This window comes from Callithrix jacchus, chromosome 15 (genome assembly GCF_049354715.1).
Source record: "Callithrix jacchus isolate 240 chromosome 15, calJac240_pri, whole genome shotgun sequence".
In the NCBI taxonomy this organism is placed as follows: domain Eukaryota; kingdom Metazoa; phylum Chordata; class Mammalia; order Primates; family Cebidae; genus Callithrix; species Callithrix jacchus.
The window spans coordinates 90922148-90943613 of NC_133516.1; the positions used below are offsets into that span (position 1 = coordinate 90922148).

The 21466-nt window shown below is 39.1% G+C and overlaps 1 protein-coding gene and 1 long non-coding RNA gene across 6 annotated transcripts in view; one reads left to right on the forward strand and one right to left on the reverse strand.

Annotated features, from left to right (window-relative positions):
* The window catches only part of COL8A1 (collagen type VIII alpha 1 chain), a 153495-nt gene that overhangs the window by 126889 nt on the left and 5140 nt on the right, over window positions 1-21466 (forward strand). For all 5 annotated transcript variants that reach the window (XM_078352209.1, XM_078352211.1, XM_017965289.4 and 2 more), the window contains one exon: window positions 18106-18436. In XM_078352209.1, the coding sequence (XP_078208335.1) occupies window positions 18109-18436 (328 nt within the window). In that variant the 5' untranslated portion in view covers window positions 18106-18108. The remainder of the gene's footprint in view (window positions 1-18105; window positions 18437-21466) is intronic.
* The window catches only part of LOC118147805 (uncharacterized), a 112419-nt gene that overhangs the window by 67360 nt on the left and 23593 nt on the right, over window positions 1-21466 (reverse strand). The window lies entirely within an intron of this gene.

The window sequence follows — 21466 nt, forward strand, 5'->3', positions numbered from 1 at the left end:
ATAACAAGACTTCAAGGTAGGCCATGGTAGCTACAGTTTAATGCCTGGCTTCCATGTCATAGTGAGCAGGCAATTTTGGGTTTTTAAGGGGAATGGCAGCCAAGAGTGAGTCAAACCCTCCTCTAACAGGATATCACTGCATTTTAGCATGATGTTTCTCCTCTGATTGTGATCTACACCTCTATGTTTCATGAGTAGGACAAGATAAAAAGTTCACCTGCTATGATTTCTATTCACATAGAATCTTTATTGTGGGGCTTTTTATTTTAAAAGTAACTTGTAGCAATTTGAGGTATTTGAAGGAAAAGCTTTAGGTAAATTATAATATATAATTATATTCTATGTGTTTAACCAAAAGGTACTTTAATGAATGCTGGAAATACCCACTTGTATATCCAGTCAGAACTCAGAACCATGCATAGCTTACCCTGTGTTTCTGTAGCATCAAGCATGCATTGATAACTATGCAGGGGAGAGAAATGATAGGTTAGAAAATGAATAGATCGGTAAGTAGATGATAGTCATATATATATGATTATATATACAGTCGTGTATATATATGTATATATATGTGTGTGTATATAAATATATATATATATATTTTTTTTTTTTGAGTCGTTGTTTCGCTCTGTCACTTAGGCTGGAATGCAGTAACACAATCTTGGCTCACTGCAACCTCCACCTACCGAGTTCAAGGGATTCTCCTGCCTCAGCCTCCCAGGCAGCTAGGATTATAGGTGGCCACCACCATGCCTGGTTGATTTTTGTATTTTTAGTAGAGGCAGGGTTTCACCATGTTGGCCAGGCTGGTCTCAAACTCCTGAGCTCAGGCACTCCTCCCGCCTTGACATCCCAAAGTGCTGGGATTACAGGCATGAGCCACGGCACCTGGCCTGATAGACATATTTTTTTAAAAAAATAATTTTCTTCACATGTTATGGTGTTATTTGATTGTGTTAGAAACCAGAACAAGTATAATCCAACAATAAGAACCTAGTATGGTTCCTCTCAAAAAAAATAAATCCAGAATGTCATTATATGCCAAAAATATGTACATTTAGTAATTCTTAGCCTGCCTCAGAGTTCTTATGAATAACTCATTTTTTCAATGTACACCTGTATAAGGCCATATAACTCACAGAGATCATTCAAAAGCTATTTATGTTTGCTACGCAATGTCTTCTATTTCCATTCTTATTCAGACTGATATTAAAATAAGTTTGTTTTTTATGGATACACATCAAGGATTGGAGAGCAGAAGAAGCCTAATCACACGCTGAGAGATGGAGCAAAGCCAGCACGAGATTGTAAAAATGCTGGCAACTATTATCCAAGCCCAACATGTGTGTTGGGCTGCTCATATCCAGCCCAACACACACGAACAGTTGAATGTTTCCCTGTTCCATTTCACAGAGATGGAAGCTGACACAGGGAAGGAGTCCGAGCAGTGAACTCCTCAGACAGGCAACCCCTCTAGACTATGAGTCATTCCAGGACAGGAGCCTCATTCTCTACTCATTACTGAGTCTCCAGCACTTGCTAAGTACTGAAAAAAGTGATCAATGAATTAATTAATGGGTGAAAGCATTTATCTGCATTCCTCTAGTCTTAGACCTCCAATCTACAAGTCGAGCACCGGAATAGATCTGGAGGTTGTTGAACAAGCAAAAGTAAATGGCCAAGCAATGTTTATTAGGAAAAAATTATAGAGGAAGAAACAGTACTGGGTGTGAGGATTCCTGGTTAGGTGGGCACATTCCAGGCTAGGAATGTTGTCATACACAACAATCCAGCGGGCCTGAAAATCAGACACCATGAGAGGGCTCCTGTCCCTTGGATTGTAAAGCATTTATACTATATGATTAGAGAGGCCTCAGCCATCTCTCTCATGTGATCAGGGATAAAACAGCAATATGACATGGCAGAACCTGGGCTCCAGCCTTCCTGGCCACTCACACTCATCTGTTGTGGCTGAAGAAAGCACCAGGCTGTCTGGTGCTCGCCCATCTGGTATATGAGGTCCAAGTCTTATAACTCTAGCTATTTAACATGATGGGCTAGTGGCAGGATTTGCCCCTCCATGTGCATGTTGGGGAAGCACAAGACCCCCTCCTTTGGCATCATGTGGGAAAAGAGGGCTGGGGTCCAAGCCTTGCCATGACCAGGATTGTTCATCTTAAGCATAAACTGTAACCGGTTTCCATGGAGCTTTGGTGGAGGTCACCTCTTTTCTGGGGAGGCCAGGTTGCAGGTGATTCCTCTTGAATACGTTAACTCTTGCCTCTAAGTGGTAATGTGGTAGACACAAATTAATCATGCCACGATGGCCAGCCTTTCTTCCCAGGAATTGCAAGAGAGGCTTTGTGGTGAGGCTAGACTTCCCTAGGGTTCCTATTACCTTCTACCTCCGTATTATTCTCTACCCATTCCCAGCCAGGGAAATCCACCCACACCTCCCAGACTGCCCCAGGCCAAATACTCCTAAATGTCCTGAGTCCCAATTCCTTGGGCCCTGTTCTCCATTATAAACCAATCATCTGTCATTCAAACCTTTGGACTGTGGGTAAGTCACTTAGCTTCTGTAGGATTCTGGCTTTTCTGCTGCAAGATAGTAATAAAATCTGGGTTTTGAGGAGGAGATCCCTCCAAAAGAGGCACTACTACTGTCTAGTGGACTATTTTCATTCCTTATTTTGTTTGTTTACAATTCTGGAACTTTAACAGAAATTTCAGGCACACAACAGACCTACGGAGGAGGTATTTGGTGTTTAAATGCCACCCTACTTATCTCATCGGCATTTCCTTCTAGCTTACAGGAAATCAGCCCCTGAACCAGTGAGGGGGATGATTTTGATTCAGTGTCACACTGTGGCCTCTGAATGACATTAGTCTTTCCTGTGTTAGTTCAAAATGATCTGATGAAATTGTAAACACCAGATGGGACTCAGAAACCTGGGAAAGAGCAAAGAAACCAGGGAAACCACAGGTAGAAGAGAAAAGGGGAAAAACAGCCTGATAAGGAAGCAGGACTGGTTGCTTTGTTATTTTTTTTTTTTACGTCCATCTTTGCCTTGGATTGACATTGAGTCAGAAGTGACCTTTAAGCTGTGCTTGAATCCTCTCCAGCTCCTAGCATGGTAGTTCAAAAATGTTTGTTGAATGGGATACATAAGAAATCTAAAGTGGTGTGTGATCATGAGCTCAGGGGAATGGGTCATGAACACTGCCCCAGTCTTCAGTGAATGTCCTCTGGTTAGTTTCACTTCGTAAGCAAACAAAATAAGGAATAAATGAAAATGTTACTGGAATGAGGTCCCAATGCAGACCCCAAGAGAGGATCCTTGGATCTTGCACAAGAAAGAATTTGAGGAAAATCCATAAAGTGAAAGCAAGTTTATTAAGAAAGTAAAGGAATTAAAGAATGGCTACTCCATAGGCAGCGCAGCAGCCTGGGGTGCTTGGCTAAGAATACTTATAATTATTTCTTGATTATATGCTAAACAAGGGGTGGATTCATGAGTTTTCTGGGAAAGGGGTGAGCAATTGCCAGGACTGAGGGTTCCTCCCATTTTAGACCACATAGGGTAACTTCCTGACATTGCTATGGCATTTATAAACTGTCACCGTGCTTGTGGGAGTGTCCTTCAGCATGCTAATGCATTATAACTAGCATATAATGAACAGAGGGGAGGTCACTTTCGTCACCATCTTGGTTTTGATGGGATTTAGCTGGCTTCTTCACCACAACCTATTTATCTGTATGGTCTTGTGACCTGTATCTTGTGCCGACCTCCTATCACATCCTGTGACTAAGAATGCCTTAACCTCCTGGGAATGCAGCCCAGTAGGTCTCAATCTTATACTCCACTAGAGAGTAGTGCCTCTATTGGGAGACTCTTTTCCTCAATACCCAGATTCTATTACTGTTTTATAGCAGAGAAGTCAGAAACCTACAGAAGCTGAGTCACAAAGGCTGGTGGCAAGCTCAGGACAGAAACCATATTTCCTGACTCTCAGAGTTAGAACTGTGAGATTCAGATGAATGACTAAAATATAAAAGATAGGGACAGTAAAACAAATTGCAGACTACACTAAGTTGAAATGGAATCATGACAACCAATCCTTAATCTGTTTGCTATTAGGGTAGAGAACAAGATTGCATTCTGCTCCTCTGGAATTCAGACACACTTTCTGGTATTTAAAGGAATACAAGGAAAACTCACACAGGCTGAGCTGGGTCTCTTTATAGTGTAAGTATCTTTCCAAAGGGGAAAAAAAATATGGAAAGATGGTAAGTTTGTCTTCTGACAATGTTTCTCAGACATTTTTCTACACTCTCTTGGAGTGTAACTGCTTCTGAGGAGTGGTAACTTTAAAGCAAGAGGAAGGAAAATTTCACTAAGAACCAAGTTGCCCCAGTTCTCCCTTTATTTTTAAACAGAACCATCAAAGGACAGCTAACGGAAATATACTTAAGTGGCATTAATTCATCCTTAAGAGAACTCTCAAAGAGTTTTATTGCTACATAAGGGAAAGCTATAAACCAGCAGGAGTGGAAAGCAAAGAAAATAAGTCTGGGGAGACATCTCGTGTGAGAAAGTGAGCAGGTGGTCAACAATGTATCCTTGGCTGGTTTCCACAGCAAGGAGACAGAAATCCGTGGCAAGGATGTGGCCCACAACACAAACCATCACAGAGAAAAGAATTATGGAACTTTGCAAACTGCCATTGAAGCATTCACATGAATATGAAATAATAAAACGCCAATCTCCCCTCCTTTTTCTTAACACCTATCCCATTTCATGTTAATACTCAACTCCAATAACCTACTGCCTCTCTCTTTCCAGTCCCTGTCATGATTAAAGACAAAAAAAAGACTAAGATAGGTAGGGCCAAGGACAGCCAGTTTTTAGACCTAAAAGTAACAATAGGGGTCACTTAGTCCAACAATCTTGGTTTTACAAACAAGGAAATGGGTCTCAGAGGTTAATTCTGTAGAGAGATAGAGAACTTCAGAGATTTTTCCTTGCAATGAGAAGTCTTAAATTGCATATTCAGACTGGGGATTTAAAATAATGACTCCACAACCCTGTCATTCAGTTCAAGCTAACCTAAGACCTATATCATAGGTATAAAGAGAATCTTACAAGCATCCTGAAAATGAGCACAAGTTATCACCAATCTCAAGAATATTTTACCAGTTGTCAACCCTTCATCTTTCTTTACAGGCTTTTAAAATAAAAAATAGTGTGCTTTATTAATTTCTAAGGAAAAATGGCTACTATGTAAGATTTTCTATTCTTGTAAGCTGGCAGGAGACCTCAACACTCAAAGTTAAGAGAGTGAGAATGAAAACAGTGGGCAGGGGGAAGAGAAACATCGATCCTGTGTTTGGATGCTCTCTCAGCCATCACACTATCAAGACTGTACTTCAACATTTAGAAAAGGGGTAGGCAGGATGAAAATGGTGCCATCTGACAAGCATTTGTCAAGAAGACTTTGTGCACAGTTGTGAACTAAGTGCAAAGAGAATTCCCAAAGATAAAGGTCTGATTCTATTTCTCCAGACACTTGAGTGAGCTGTTATATGGCATGTCCTTCCCAAAACCCGCTTCTAGAATTTATGACTAAGAATTAGTTTATCAAAATAAAATGCACTACAGATTTGCTTCACTTGGGGGGAAATTAACCTTTCACATTTTAGACAATGCCTATGGCTAAATATTGTGTGAGATTTATTTGGCATTTTAGCTGTGAGGATACTACTTTTCACTATGTATAAAAAGAAGTATATACTGACTTGAGTCTGTTTTTTTCATACACAAAACTCAAAGTAGTTCTCAATTATGTAGAGTTCTGTAGGTTAGGAATGAATCTTTTAGACATAACTCTTGAAAAATGGTAATCACTAAATAAATGTTTATTGTAGCAATATTATTCAAGTCCCCGAAAATAGCATGGAAAGACAAAGCTAAAAAAAGTGATTGCAAGCTGATGATTTTGCTGCCCTAAAGGTTTATATATATTATTACTTGTGGATTTTACTTCCTTCAGCAGTAAAAGCCTAAATTCTGCAGTTACTCCCACAAGGGCAACTTGCCACTATCACCTGGCAGAAATGTCTTCAGTTCGAAATTCAAAGTGAAAGCCCTTTGCAGTCAGTATAAAGAAGGGTCCCCGGAGTGGCCAGTTTTCTGGAGGAAAGGAAGCAGAAAGAGATCCAGCCTTTGAACTACTGTTTGCAGGGGGCAAACAGGTGGGAGACGCACTGCCTTGAAGTGGACAAGCAGACACAATATTTGTTACTCACTTATTAGAAATGATCTTTACTTTGCCTTTGTTTGGACAAAGAGAACTTCAGAGATTTTTCCTTGCAATGAGAATTCTTAAATTGCATATTCAGACTGGAGATTTAGAAAAATGCCTCCATGAACCTGTCATTCAGCTCAAGCTAAGCCTAAGACCTTTATCACAGGTATAAAGAGAATCTTACAAGCATCCAGAAAATGAGTAAAAGTTATCAATGATCTCAAGAATCTTGAGCCAGGGGACAACTGGTCAGCCTAGTTTTCAAAACAGGTCTTGAGCAGAGTAAAAACAAAAACGATTACCTTACGAATTCTTCATAGTAAGACTGCAAAGAAGCAAAGTATCATGGAACGTGTGCTCAAGATCCCGTCTATTATTACCACTGCTCCTCCTCCACCACCACCACCATTTTTTAAAATTAAATAATAGCTAACACTTATTAAGTGCTTACTATATTAGACGCTGTTGCAAGAATCTTACTTGTATTAATTCCCTTAATCTTCTCAACAACCTCATAAGACAGGTAATTTTATCATCAGCAGCAATTTGTCAAAAAGAAACCAAGGCACAGCAATTTGTCAAAAAGAAACCAAGGCACAGACAGGTTATGTAACTTGCTTAAAATCACACAGCTAACAAGTGATGGAATCAGGATTTAATTCAAGCACTTTAGCTCAAACTTTCTACTGTTGCTAACTTCATCACAGACACTAGTCAGCCAACTGGACTCATTGATGCCCCTTGATTTGGGCTTCCACAACCCCCTACTTCCCATCTAATTCATTCCCTTCATTTCATAGTTTAGTAAAAGAGGGCCCTGAAAGGTTTACAAGGACATCATGATCAAGACATTTACAGAGAAGACTCTGAGTCTCTCAACTCCAGCTAAGTGCCCTACATTTGTGATCCATGTTCATCAATGAAATTCCATATGTTCTTGTAAGTTGTGGTGCCTTGCAATGAATTTTGCACATAAAAAGAAAAGCCTTTTTCAAGAGATCGAGACCATCCTGGTCAACATGGTGAAACCCGTCTCTACTAAAGATACAAAAAATTAGCTGGGCACGGCGGTGCATACCTGTAATCCCAGGTAGTCAGGAGGCTGAGGCGGGAGAATTGCCTGAACCCAGGAGGCGGAGGTTGCGGTGAGCCAAGATCGCGCCATTGCGCTCCAGCCTGGGTAACAAGAGCGAAACTCCGTCTCAAAAAAAAAGAAAAGAAAAGAAAAGCCTTTTATACTCAGCCTCCTTCACTGATATTTCCCGAAGACCTGGCATCTGTTACATAATACCCTGCCCTTTCCTTTCTCCACTTCCATTTTTCTTTGAAACATGTTCAGTGGATCAACTGTGAAAATCTTATGATTTTTCCTCACAGACACCACATCCATCTCTATCCCTCAAAATAAATTCCATCCCTTAACTAAATGGAACTTCCAATACCAAGATAGCTGTGGTTTGGTTGCTCTCCGAGCTTTGCCTTTGTTCAAAGGGCAGGATGTTAGCACAAAGGCCAATTATCTAGATGGAACTGTAGTTGAAAAGTGGTGGATTTTAGAGACTGCCCTCTCTGTGACTGATGATTTATTACAATTGAGTATTTTAGGGTTAGCCCTAGGTTTAGAACTAAATTTTTTTCAATTTAAATCCACTGTTGGGAACAGTCCTCTGGAATGATTTCTGCTACTCTTAAACCATGCAACAAGGAAAGAACAAATTCACATTTTCACTGACCAAGAAATCGTCAAGATTTTTTAGTTCTTTTCTAATTCAGAAATTGCCAGAACTAAATATTGCAACTTTAGTAAGATTGCCATTCTGACTGAAGAGTATGCCTGTGAGTGCTTGATTTATAATATGAAGTCACTTGGGGTTATATGATTCAAAATAAACTTAGCTAAATAAAACTTCAACAATTGGACACGCAAGAAATGGACTACAAAATTCATATTTTATGTTACACCTTGTAGCTGTTTGCTCTAAGTAAATATTTTTACAATGTCCAGTTTAATGGATTACATTAGATAAAATTTCCCCACAATTGTCTCCCTTACAAAAGGGCTGAAAACATTTACTTTACATTGTGTTGGTTACACAAACTGTATTAGTGCAGAGAAAGCAGAAAGCTGTTCATATAAATAACAAGAGTGCTCGGCAGTCCTGCTAGAGCCATAGCAAGAAGGAACTCACCTTGCTGTGTATCGCCAGGCCCATGAAATGGCAAGGACCTTATTCTTGTGGAGTCCTCACAATCCCCTACTTTACTGTAGAGCTGCCTCTGGATTTTAGATCTTCAATTTTTCTTATAAAATTGTTGTTGCTCCTAAAACATGACTATGTCACACTCTTCAACTACCCATTTCCCCTTTCCAAGATGCGTACTTTGTATTTGTCATTCTTATGACTGGAAGCCTACGTCAATATTTGCTGAATGACTGCAGGAATTTTTGAGCACACACATCGTAGGACGTTTTTATCTTTTATGGCCACTTTTTAAAGGTTTCTCAGTAAGCTTCACATTTGTATTCAATCTTGGAATGTGGTAAGAAAAAAAAGGCATGCATTATTATTATTATTATCCCTAAATCATGTTTCTTATTTCTTCCTTTGGTTTCTGGGCAAGCATAGCTTATCTGACCAGAGGAATATTTACAGGGGGTGAAGGAGTACAAACTCCCCATCCTTATTCCACTGCCAACTGTAAGAAAAGAGAGGGCAATATTGAAACGTAACTGTAAGTATGAAATTGATCTAACTTTCCAACATACAAACACTTAAGTACCTAAGTCCTAAACTTCTTTTTATTATTATTATTTTATGTATTTATTTATTTTGAGATGGAGTCTCACTCTGTCACCCAAGCTGGAGTGCAGCGGCACCATCTCGGTTCACTGCAACTTCCACCTCCTGGGTTAAAGCGATTCTCCTGCCTTAGCCTCCCAAGTAGCTGGGATTACAGGCATGTCCCACCACACCTGGATAACTTTTGTATTTTCAATAGAGACAGGGTTTTACCATGTTGGCCAGGTTGGTCTCAAACTCCTGACCTCAGGTGATCTGCCCACCTCAGCCTCCCAAAGCGCAGTGTGAACCACCACACCTGGCCCCTAAAATTATTTATCTGTGAATTGTAGATATGTTCTTCACATTCACGGTTACAAAAAAACTTCAGAAGTGGAAGGGACCTCGAAGTCATATAGCCCATATTCTCATTCTACAAATGAGGGGAACTGTTGCCCAGTCAGGACAGGTAACTTACTTGGGTCAGAACTAAAGCTTAGTTATTTTCTGCTCTGAAAACAATGATGCTTTCATATTATCAAAAGAAAAAAATATATTCTACTTTAGAGGGTTTTTTTAGGGGTTTTCTCGTGTGTTTTATAAACTGTTTAGCAGCTGACACTATTCCAGTTAGAGAAACAAAAAACTTAATTGTAAACTTCAAATATGTGAGCTATTGTTTTAAGAAAAATATTCTCCAGATGTTTCCCACCTCCTTTGAGAATGGAAAAAAAGGCAATGAGCTTATAGTTCAGCAGAAGAGATTCAGATTAGTATTAGGAAATCTCATGTGAAATCCTAGAACTGGTTACTAGGGAATGTTGCGAAATCTCCTCTGGAGAACTTTTGGAATGTGGTAGTTGGCCATTCATTTCAGAGGCATTATGTGTGTGGCTCATTTCTAGAGCTGGGGGCACAACCTAATTGACTTCTCAAGTTTTGTTGGTCCCTTGAGGTCATTATCTGCTATAGTTAGTACATGGAGGTGACTGGCTACTCTTATTTGCAGAATTCAGGATTTGTTGGTAAAGTGTATAATTTAGGCTCAGTTTTACATTTATAGCCATCTTGATAGATGTAAATAAGCAGACTGACCAAAACCAATGAATGTTTATTGGATGGTCTTGCCCACTGCCTCCACGCAATTGAGTGACCAGAATCTGACAGGCTTATTTATTTGGGTTATTAGTCCATTTTCACACTGCTATAAAGAACTACCTAAGACTGGGTAATTTATAAAGAAAGGAGGTTTAATTGACTCACAGTTCCATATGGCTAAGGAGGCCTCAAAAAACTTATAATCATGGTGGAAGGAGAAAGAGAAGCAGGCACCTTTTTCACAAGGCGGCGGGGGGTGAGGGGAGAGAGAGAGAGAGTGAGCGAGTGCAAGGTGCGGGGGCAGGGGGCGGGAACTGCCAAACACTTTTAAACCATCAGATCTCATGGGAATTCACTATCATAGGGGAACCACTCCCACGATTCAGTCACCTTCTACTAGGTCCCTCCCTTGACATGTGGGAATTACAGTTTTAAATGAGATTTGGGTGGCGCCGCAGAGCTAAACTGTATCAGCTCCATCTCAGCATATTTACCTTGTCAGTGGCTTTGTGACTTAATAAATACTTTTAAGCTTGTATTCCTAGTCAGAAAAGCAAAGAGTAAGGAAGCTTGTCCAAGAGCTTGTCTTATGTAACAGAAGAATTCCTTATTTCATGCAAAAAGAGGGCCTTGATATTTGGAGGACAAGACGGAGAAAGTGACAGCACAATTAGATGGATCAGTACCTTGTAAAATTAAGCTGGAACTCTGTCACCTTATATACTAGATGCCAGCTCCTACAAGTAATTAAATAACAGTCTTCAATTTCAGTAAAATAACCAATCATATAAATACAGGATGGGGACATTATTAATTACAAACTGTAATGTCAAAAAAGACCCAAGAAATGGGTATCGGATTAATGATCGAATGTATTTGAAGTTCCGTTATGTGTGATTTAACAATGGGAATACGTTCTGAGATATGCATCATTAACGGATTTTGTCATTGTACAAACATCATGGAGTGTACTCACACAAACCTACACCGTAGCACTTGCTACCTACCTAGGCTATGTGGCGTAGCCTCTTAACCCCAGGCTACAAACCTATAGGGCATGTTACTGTGCTGAATACCGTAGGCAACTGTAACACAATGTAAGTATTTGCGTGCCTAAATATATTTAAACATAGAAAAGAAAATGCATTGCACCACAGACATTATGATGAATAAGACCTAACTAGGCAACAGGAATTTTTCAGCTCCATTATATTCTTATGGGACCACTGGCATAAATATGGTCCTTTGCTGACTGAGATGTCATTACGCAGCTCATGACTGCAAAGTCCCTGGGACTTTTTTCAGTAAATAAAAAACAATGTTGAGATAATGCTGAGTTACTTACAAAAGTGGTTAATATTTATAACCTGAGGGTCATTGATCAATATAGTTACAGAGTTATTAATATCTCTAATACTAATCAATTTTGCAACAAAGCTACATATCATTGATCAGTTGACCCTAAGGTGGGCTTATTTTAAAATGATCTTAGCATGACAATAAAAGGTCATGTGCCCATCTATTATCTTATAGCCCAGTTTTGGGATTCATTTTCTCAACATGCCCTCCTTTCCCACACCACTAATAGTAAGCTACATGTGTACCTCTATATACAAATCAAAAAGGTAAGTCTCTCTAAAAGGTGTTTAGATAATAAAAAAAAAAAAAAGCAACAAAATTATACAAGGTAATAAGTTGCTTTTCAAATGTTCTCATCATTATTAATATCCGAGTCAAAAATACAAGGGCTTTCTGTCAACAACCTCTTTAGCCAGAATTTTAAATGGGGAATGAAGCTGAATTGGGTATTTTTGAAAGCCCCTATCAACACTAAGAATTTTGATTGTGAGGATCCATCAGTAAATATTGAGAAGTCAAATTTTTCTTGTCCTCAGAAAACTGAGGACAAATGTACATTTGACTTTGTGTTAAACTTTAGGAGAATAATGATGATGGAGAGGTGGGAAGGCTTCACAGAGGAGGCAGGAGTAGAGTTGGTCTGGAGGAAGGGAGGTGTTATGGGCTGAGCTGTGTCTTCCCGAATGCATATGTTGAACCCCAAGTACCTCAGAATGTAAGCATATTTGAAAATAGAGCCTTTAAAGGGGAAATTAAGTTACAATGAGGTCACTAGGGTGAAGGAAGAGGCAATTAGGACACAGACACATGGAAGAAAGACTGTGTGAAGATAGAGGGAGGTAACTGCCATCTACAAGCCAAGGAGAGAGGCTCCAGCAGAATCCAGCTCTGCCAACATCTTCATCTTGAACTTCTGTATCTCTAGAACTGTGAGAAAGTTAATTTCCATTGAGTTATCCAGTCTGAGATACTTTGTTATGACAACCATAGAAAACTATATGGTAGGACTGAAATCTACAGAGAAATAAAAGGAAAATAATAATTATCTTCCAGGAAAAAAGATGATGGTAAATAAAGAATGCAAAATGAGGTCAGGCATGGATGAGGAACGTACTTTTGAAATGAGTCTATATAAGGGAAAGGTACCTTCAGCTAACATTGTGGTAAATAGGACTCTTTCCTTTTTTTCCTGTATGTTGTCTTAACAGAGATAAATCTGTCAACCCTCACATCTCTATCCAAAAGTTACTTCCTCAGATGTTGGTCCCCACCGTTCTTTCCAAAACATCAGAACTCTTCTACTCCATCATTCTCAAACCCTTTACCCCCTGCTGCTATACACTGAAAGTTTATGTCCCCCCGAATTCATATGTTGACATCTGATGCCCCCCAAAGTGATGATGTTAGGAGTCGGGGCGTACAGGAGATGATTAGGTCATGAGGGCAGAGTCCTCATGAGTAGAATTAGTGCTCTTACGAAAGAGACTCCAGAGAGCTCCCTTGCCCCTTTTATCATGTAAGGATACAGCGAATGGTGTCATCTGTGAACCAGAAAGTGGTTCCTCACTAGACAATCTGCTGGCCTCTTGATCTTAAACTTCCCAGCGTCATGCACACTGAGAAATTGCTGTTCTTTATAAACCACTCAGCTTGTAGTATTTTTGCTATAGCAGCCCTAATGACTAAGACACCTGCATTGCTTTTTCATAGCACTCAAATCTGAAATTACAAAATTTATTTTTAACATGTATCAACTGTATCTCCACACTAGAATGTGAGTTCAGTAAAATGAGACCTCGACTTTCTAATTCACTACTGTATTGCCAATACTCAGAACACTTCCTAGCAATTTGTAGGTGTTCAGTGGGTATATCTAATGAATGAACTGTCTTGAGAAATGCAATCAAGAGAGAACTTTCTTTGAGAGGCATGGAAAAGCCAGGAAGGCAATTCCGGTGAACACTGGAGGAGGATTCTGCTTGACTTCCCTTGCTTTAGGATGGCAAATCTGAGGCTCTTGAGAGACTACAAATCTTGCACAAGTAAGAGGCACAGAGGACCAGCCTAGGAGCTGATTAGAGAGGCTTGACCACACTACACACAACAGAGACACACATACATACACAAAGACATGCTGTGTTAGCTTATGTGAAAGGAAAGTTGGATTCAAGGCAAGGACCAACGGATTAAATATTTAAACATTCTTCTGTATAGTAAGCCAAAAACTCATGAGGATAAATGTACAAATAGAATGCTGAGACACACTTAGAATAATATATATATATATATATATATATATGTCTCATATTATTCTGTTAATATATATCACATTATTCTGTTAGATACATTACAGGTCACATGAGGAATTTGAAACTCTCTGCAGCCCTGCCCAAATATAGGAAACGATTTAGGGCTGTTCAAAATGCCTAGGATTCGTAATTATTGACACTGACACGTGATGAATGGCTGCCTTGGGTCAGCTGTTCTGTTTTTTAACCTTTTTTTATGGGAATTTTTTAATAAAAACAGGAAAATGTACATGTTATAATGTTAATTTTTAAAAGAGTAACTCAAGATTATATGAAATTTGTTGAAAAACTGGAGTAAAATATGCCAGGATGTCAACAGTAATTTCCTCTGGCTCATTTGTTTTCATATATATATTTCTGTACTTTCACAAATTTCTTTTTTTACATATTAATTATTATTTCTTCTTTTTTTATTGCATTTTAGGTTTTGGGGTACATGTACAGAACATGTAAGATAATTGCATAGGTACACATGTGGCAGTGTGATTTGCTGCCTTCCTCCCCTTCACCTATATCTGGCATTTCTCCCCATGCTATCCCTCCCCAGCTCCCCCCCCCCGCTGTCCCTCCCCTATTCTTCCCCCCAATAGTCCCCAGTGTGTAGTGCTCCCCTCCCTGTGTCCATGTGTTCTCATTGTTCATCACCTGCCTATGAGTGAGAATATGCAGTATTTCATTTTCTGTTCTTGTGTCAGTTTGATGAGAATGATGTTCCCCAGATTCATCCATGTCTCTACAAAGGACACAAACTCATCATTTTTGATTGCTGCATAATATTCCATTTAACCATTTTTAACAAGTACATTTGAATGGCCATGTTTTATTCATGTTAGGTTATCATTGTTGCAGTTAACCTCACATTTACTTTGCTAGTATCCTTCCTGGAAAATCTTTGACATTTCAGTTGGTTTCAATTTGTCTTTCTGGTCAAACTCCATTAATAATAACTTAAATTTGAAGAGTCCTTTTCAGCTTACAAAGAATTCATATTATCATTTGTACCCCTAAACAGCTCTGAAGGATAGGCAGAGATTCTAATTTCTATTTTATAGGTGAGAAAACTGAGGCTTTGCGAAGCTAAGGGACTTACTCAAGGTCACAGGCATGGAGAATTGCAGAGCCAAAACTTAAATACAAGTCTTTTGACTTGTTCCACGGTGCTTTTGTCATAGGACATGACACCTATCACTAAGCCAGCCTGGTTGGCAGAGATTCAATGTTTACACACATTAGATATGGTTATGTTCAAGAACACACACACACACACACACACACACACACACCAGCTACCAAATAAACAGAAATCAAATAAAATATTAAGGACAACTCACAATATTATTGTGCTCCAAATTCTCAGAAAGAAAGGCATGAAAACCCACTATCACCATTTCTTCCCAGCAAAAATTCCAAGGCTCCTTCTTTCTCGCCAGGTGTTTGTATAACATTACCCAAATCTGATGTTCTTTTGAGTGATTTGGGAGAACCACCACACCACTTTGACCACCAAAAACATCCTCAGGGACAGAAGAAAAATTAGCAGGAATAAGTGAAGCAGTAAATTCGAACCAGGGCCCTTACATAAATATTCAAGTTAAAACTGAACAAAGTTTATTTAGATAAAGAGCCAGAGAAATGGCAGATGGCAGACCTAAGGAGGTAGTTTTCAGGAGAGAAAGGCCAAGCCTATGAGAGGAAATAATTGTAGTAAAGCAGGATCCCACTGGGTCTTTGGTATTCAACTGGTATTCTTCCAGGCATTTCATCTCCTTCCAGTTTTCCAGTATTTCATTAGATTGTCCTGGTTTAAAGATTATTAAGTATAATCCAACACATCCACTGAATTGATGGAAGGGTGAAGGGCCAAACATGCTAGCTTATTATTAAAGACTTCACCACAAGTCTGGGGTTCATTAATTAAATTCATTCGTGCCCAAAAGTTGCACTGAGTATCAGCTTATACATTACCAGATAGTACCACACGTTTCTGGTATGGAGTAACACTTTCAGATCTCTAGTACCTGCCTTACAGACATGGAACGTTAGAGCTACGCAAGACCGAAGAGAACATCCAAGTCTTATTTTAACAAATGAAGAACTTAAACTTGCTTACATACACATAACTAGACAAGAAATACATGCTGATCTTTGAGTGAAAAAAGCAAAAAATACAAGTGTGTATAGTATGCTGTAATTTATGTTTGAAAGGGAGGTATATTATATGTGCATATCCATAGACTATCCAAAAAATATAAGGAAAAATTGTTGCTTCAAATATAAGGTACTTTAAATACTGGAGAACAGAAGTAGGAGAAAAATTTACGTTTTGCTAGATATCCTTTGCTACTCAATAACTGTTCACACATCTGGTCACCCCTTATAAGAGTACAAGCTCTTTGACGGTAAGGCCCAATGACCATATTATAGTCATCTTAGTAATCCCAAATGGGCCTAGCAAGTGTTTCTTCATTTTTTCAGGAGAAAAATGATTAGTTAGTATATTTAGAAAACTTGCAAAGCATTGAATTTTGTGGTAGGGATTCATATTAAATATTTTCTTAGATGCTTCTTATTTACCAATCCTTTGGTAGCCTGTTTACACTCTTAGCATCGCCCTTAAATAGAATATTGCAAAGGCAACACGTATTTTCTAAGGAGTGGAAAACGATGATCCAGAAATAAGTAACGTAGAAGCAAAGAAAACAACTCTCATGAGAATGGAAACTGAATTATTTACAGACCAAAGTTTTTTCAAAATTTTCCAAAAGATAATTAAAAATTGTGAGAAACTTGCCACTTCTCTCTCTCTCTGCAGCAGTATGATGACATGCCCCTTAAGATTCCAATTTTCATTAAGTCCCTTAATAAAGTGTGAGCCCGTAGTGGGTGTATGCCCAGCGTTAGTTCTACATGGGGGCAGGGGACGGGCAGGCAGAATACGAAACAGACTTAAGTGTGTACCACACTTGCCCCCTAGTGTGCATTTGCCAACACTGCACTTCTCTGTGCTGTCTGGTTTTCCGCCTAGGGCATTTCCAAACAGAGATCTTTCCTAGCTGGTTTTCATAAACAGATAAGCCCCATTTATATTTATTCTGTTAACTGCCAATTTGCAAAAAGTGCTCTTAAGGGGCTTAGAAGCAGCCTATTCTTATGAATAGTTAAACATCTCCTCTTATTTATACAGCTAATTTGCTTCATAAACTCCTTTCTTTCATACAAGGACAATGATAGACTTTAACAGTCCAATTAACCAGTTTCTAAACTAATGAATTTATAGTATTTAAATACAAGATTAGAGGTGTGTAATTATGATAGTGATTTTTAAAATGTTTCATACTGTCACATGAAGAAGTATTTTCTCTTCAATTCAGAAGTCTTATGCAGTCTGTTGCTGTTTACTCTTTACATTTACATTTATTTGTAACTACATCCAAGTAGCCCTCATCTGGCCTATGAAAAATCTCTTCTGTGGCATAAAGCCTACAAATTATTAAGTGTTTCCATTTGGAATAGGATTTTGGTACTTATTAACAAAGCCTCCTTTGTTACTTGTCACCAGTTTTGCCTCCTTCTATCACAATGTATTGTTAGGATTAGGTTTCATGCGAATGTAGACTGCCCAAACTAACAGTGGCTTAAAGAAGGTAGAACTTCACTTCTCTCTTGGGTAAACAAATTTAAGGACTGCTATGGCATCTTATGTTCAACCAGGCCTGAGGCTTCTTCTGCCTTGTTTTATCATCCTCTTTGCACTGCATTCACCTCATGGTCCAAGATGTGTGGTCTGTTTCCAGCAACATATCAGCAGTCCAACCAGAAGGAAGGAGGAAGGGGAAGACATGCCCACTCCTTTTTAAGATTCTTCCTGGAAGGGGCACCCATGATAACTACCCCCAATTGGCCAAAATGGCTGAAATGGCCCTGCCTGGCTGAAATATCTTCATTCTGGGCTGCTCTGTTCCCAGGTGAAGACAGGAAAACAGCGCAAAAAGGCAGAATCAATATGGGGGACAACCAGCAGTCTCCCCCACAGTCTATATTCCTACCAATTGCCTTTATTTGACAGATTCTACTCTTATTTTTTGTTTTCTATAGGAAGTTCACATTTTCCTTTTCATTTGCTTTCTATCATGAAGTTCTGATGTTAAAGACTGTTTCCTTTTTGTTTTTCTACCTTCTATCTCTAAATAAACTCAAGTCACTTGGCTTCGCAGAGTTTCACCAAGTTGGTGCATTGGTTCCTCCCACAGGTGATGGCTGTGCTGCCCGACCCTCTGCAGCTGCTGGGAATGCTGCTTACCATTTTCCTGAGCTCCATCAGGCTCATTCAGGCTGGTGCCTACTATGGGATCAAGCCGCTGCCACCTCAAATTCCTCCTCAGATGCCACTGCAAATTCCACAATACCAGCCCCTGGGTCAGCAAGTACCTCATATGCCTTTGGCCAAAGATGGCCTTGCCATGGGCAAGGAGATGCCCCAGTTGCAGTATGGCAAAGAATATCCACACCTACCCCAATATATGAAGGAAATTCAACCGGCGCCAAGAATGGGCAAGGAAGCAGTACCCAAGAAAGGCAAAGGTAACATCATACTCCCAGGCTCTTATAAAACAACAGCTTTCCAAACCTCTAAATTATGGGATCAGAGGGTGAAGATAAATTTTAGAAACTTTAGTTTTAGAATTTTTTATTGGCATTTTTAAAATGCCTACCGCGTTCTAAAACCTATTCTTGAAAAGTTCCGGCCTTAAAGATACAGATAAAATTGCCGTTTATGTTTTACTTTAGCATCAGATGAAATAGAAGATATTCAATCACAAATACTCTACTACCCCCTTATTATTTATTTATTCAAACAATCAGCGACTATCTATAGTGAGCACCTATTTGTGCCAGGCTCTCGGCCAGATGCTGGGAGCTAAAGCAGTGAAATAAAGAAAGGTGACACATCAGCCTTCTGAACTAGGAGAACAATGTTGTAAGGACCTGCTGTGTTAAAAGGAAAGTCACACGAAAGCATTTTGTGAACTAAGTATCAGATAAGTGCAAGTGGTTTTAATACTACTCTAATTACATATGTTAATCCATCAATCCACAGAAACCAACTGAGAGTGTAGATTGCATCCAGGGATGACACCGAAAATCTCTCCTGTTGCTTTCTAGGCATATTTATTTAGCACCTACAGAATGCTCCTCACGGTGATAGACACTTGACGATAAATTCAGTTGGTTTGTCTGGAGTTCTCAGAAACCTGGCATTTGTAAGAAAAAGCTGCATCAGAGCAGCAATTACCTTTGAGAAGTGGAGCCAGTCCCACTAGTCCCTATGACAGGAAGCTCCACTCTGGAGAACTACTGGATTTGGAGCTTAGAGGCCTAGAACCCTGAATGCCAGAAATTAGAGACCTAGTCATTTGACCTTTCTGAGCCTATTTGCTTCGCTTGTCAAATAAGATTGTTGGGTAAATAAGGTGCGGAGTAAATGCTAAAGCACCATAGGAACCTGAAGTTGCTAAAACTGATCATTCAATAAATCCTCAGTAAGAGCAGAGTAAGTTCCAGGCACCGTGCTAGACACTGGCGATTCCTGATTCATCTCTCCTATTCTTCCCCAAATAACTCCTCAGTACAGTAACTACACAATTCACTGGTTAGAAATAGCATGACTGAATAGTACTATAATCATATCTATTCACATAAAGAAAGTATTCCTGACTCTCTTCTCTTTAGGAGCTAGGATTCTACTAGAAGATTATCTCCAACATTTCTTTTCCTTCCTTTCGTGAATGGCTTGCCTGGCCTTTGGCACTTCTTGTCCTCACTCTGATGGGTACTCATATTTTAAAAGAATATGAGTTCTCCGTTTGCATGTTATTCCCTGACAGTAGCTCAGTGAAAAGTACAATGATCAGGATTAAGGTGCTACTAATGACCTAAGTATTATGCCAAGAAGATATAGGGACCATACATGTCACTTCTCCATGTCACCCCTTAGTCCCAGCAGCATGGGAGACCCAGAGTTGTGTTTATCTGAAAGGCACAACATATTCATTGCAACAGCATGTGCTTTGTATTTCAACAACAATTTGAGAAACAGTGACACCCTTCACATCTGTTCTCTAATCTTGTAGTGTGGCTGTATTATTCTTATTCTTGCTGTATAGACAGGCAAGCAGAGATACTGATGGCTTAAGGGACCCAGTCACACTCTCATGCCAAGACCAGAAGATAGGCAGAGTTTCTGGCTCCTAAACCAAGTTCTCGACTTCATCCATATTGTTTATCATTCAAAAACATCTTATTCATCTGTCCTACTTAAAAGCCAGATTTGCAAATGAGAAATTATTTGTTAAATTAATGAATAAATATTTGAGGCTTAGGAAATCCTACAGCACATTAAGGAAATTAAGCGAATCTACTGACTCTAAAGGAGAGATGTGGCAAGATGTTATTGAACCACATACAAAATAACTCTATTCTTTCATTTTATAATCCACACCTTACTGTATTTAAGCATAAGAGGAAATATATTAAAAATTTTGTCAGGCACAGAAAGAAAAATCCTGCATATTCTTGCTTAAATGTGCAATCTAAAACAATCGAACTCATAGAAACCCAGAGGAGAAGGGTGGTTACCAGAGGCCTTGGGGTGGGGTAGAAGGGAGAGAATGGAGAGAGGATGGTGAAAGGTTTAAAGCCTCAGTTAGGAGAAATAAGTTGTTTTTTGGATACATATTGCATAGCATAGTGAGTACAGTCAATAATAATGTATTACACACTTCAAAATCACTAAAAGAGTAAATTTCAAATTTCTCACCAGATAAAAATAAGTATTTGAGGTGACAGATATATTTAGCTTGATTTAATTATTTACCTTGTATTCATAAATCACAGTATCACTTTGTACCCCATAAATAAAAAACAACTATAATTTGGGTAATCACTCCAATATTGTTTAAAACACACACACACACACGTACTCAGAATAAATGAGATGAAAATATATATAAATGTCAAATGGTTATCCCTGAGTACTGGGCTTATAGGCAAATTTGATTTTTCTTTATACCTCTTTGAATCTTCCAAATTCACTCTAATAAACACACCATAATATCTCTAAGTTTTTATACTTGGAAAAATGTTTCTTCTTCAGTACTTTTTAGCTTCTTTACTTAACCAATGCTGATACAAGCAGCTGCACATATAAGTTATCAAAAAATACCTCAAATACATGAAAAAAATTGTCAGCTCAATTCTTCTCCCTTTTCATTTTGTTTGTTTGAGACAGTTTTGTTCTTTTGCCCAGGCTGGAGAGAAGTGGTACAATATGAGCGCACTGCAACCTCCGCACTTGCCCTCCCCCAAATCCGGGTTCAAGGGATTCTTCTGCCTCCACCTCCCAAGTAGCTGGGATTACAGGCCTGCACCACCACAGCCAGCTAATTTTTGTATTTTTAGTAAAGACAGAGTTTTGCCATGTTGGCCAGGCTAGTCTTGAACTTCTGACCTCAGGTGATCTATCTGCCTTGGCCTCCCAAAGTGTTAGGATTACAGCTGTGAGTCACCGCGTCCAGCCTGACTTTTCTCTAAGTTCTAGAAGATGAGCATATT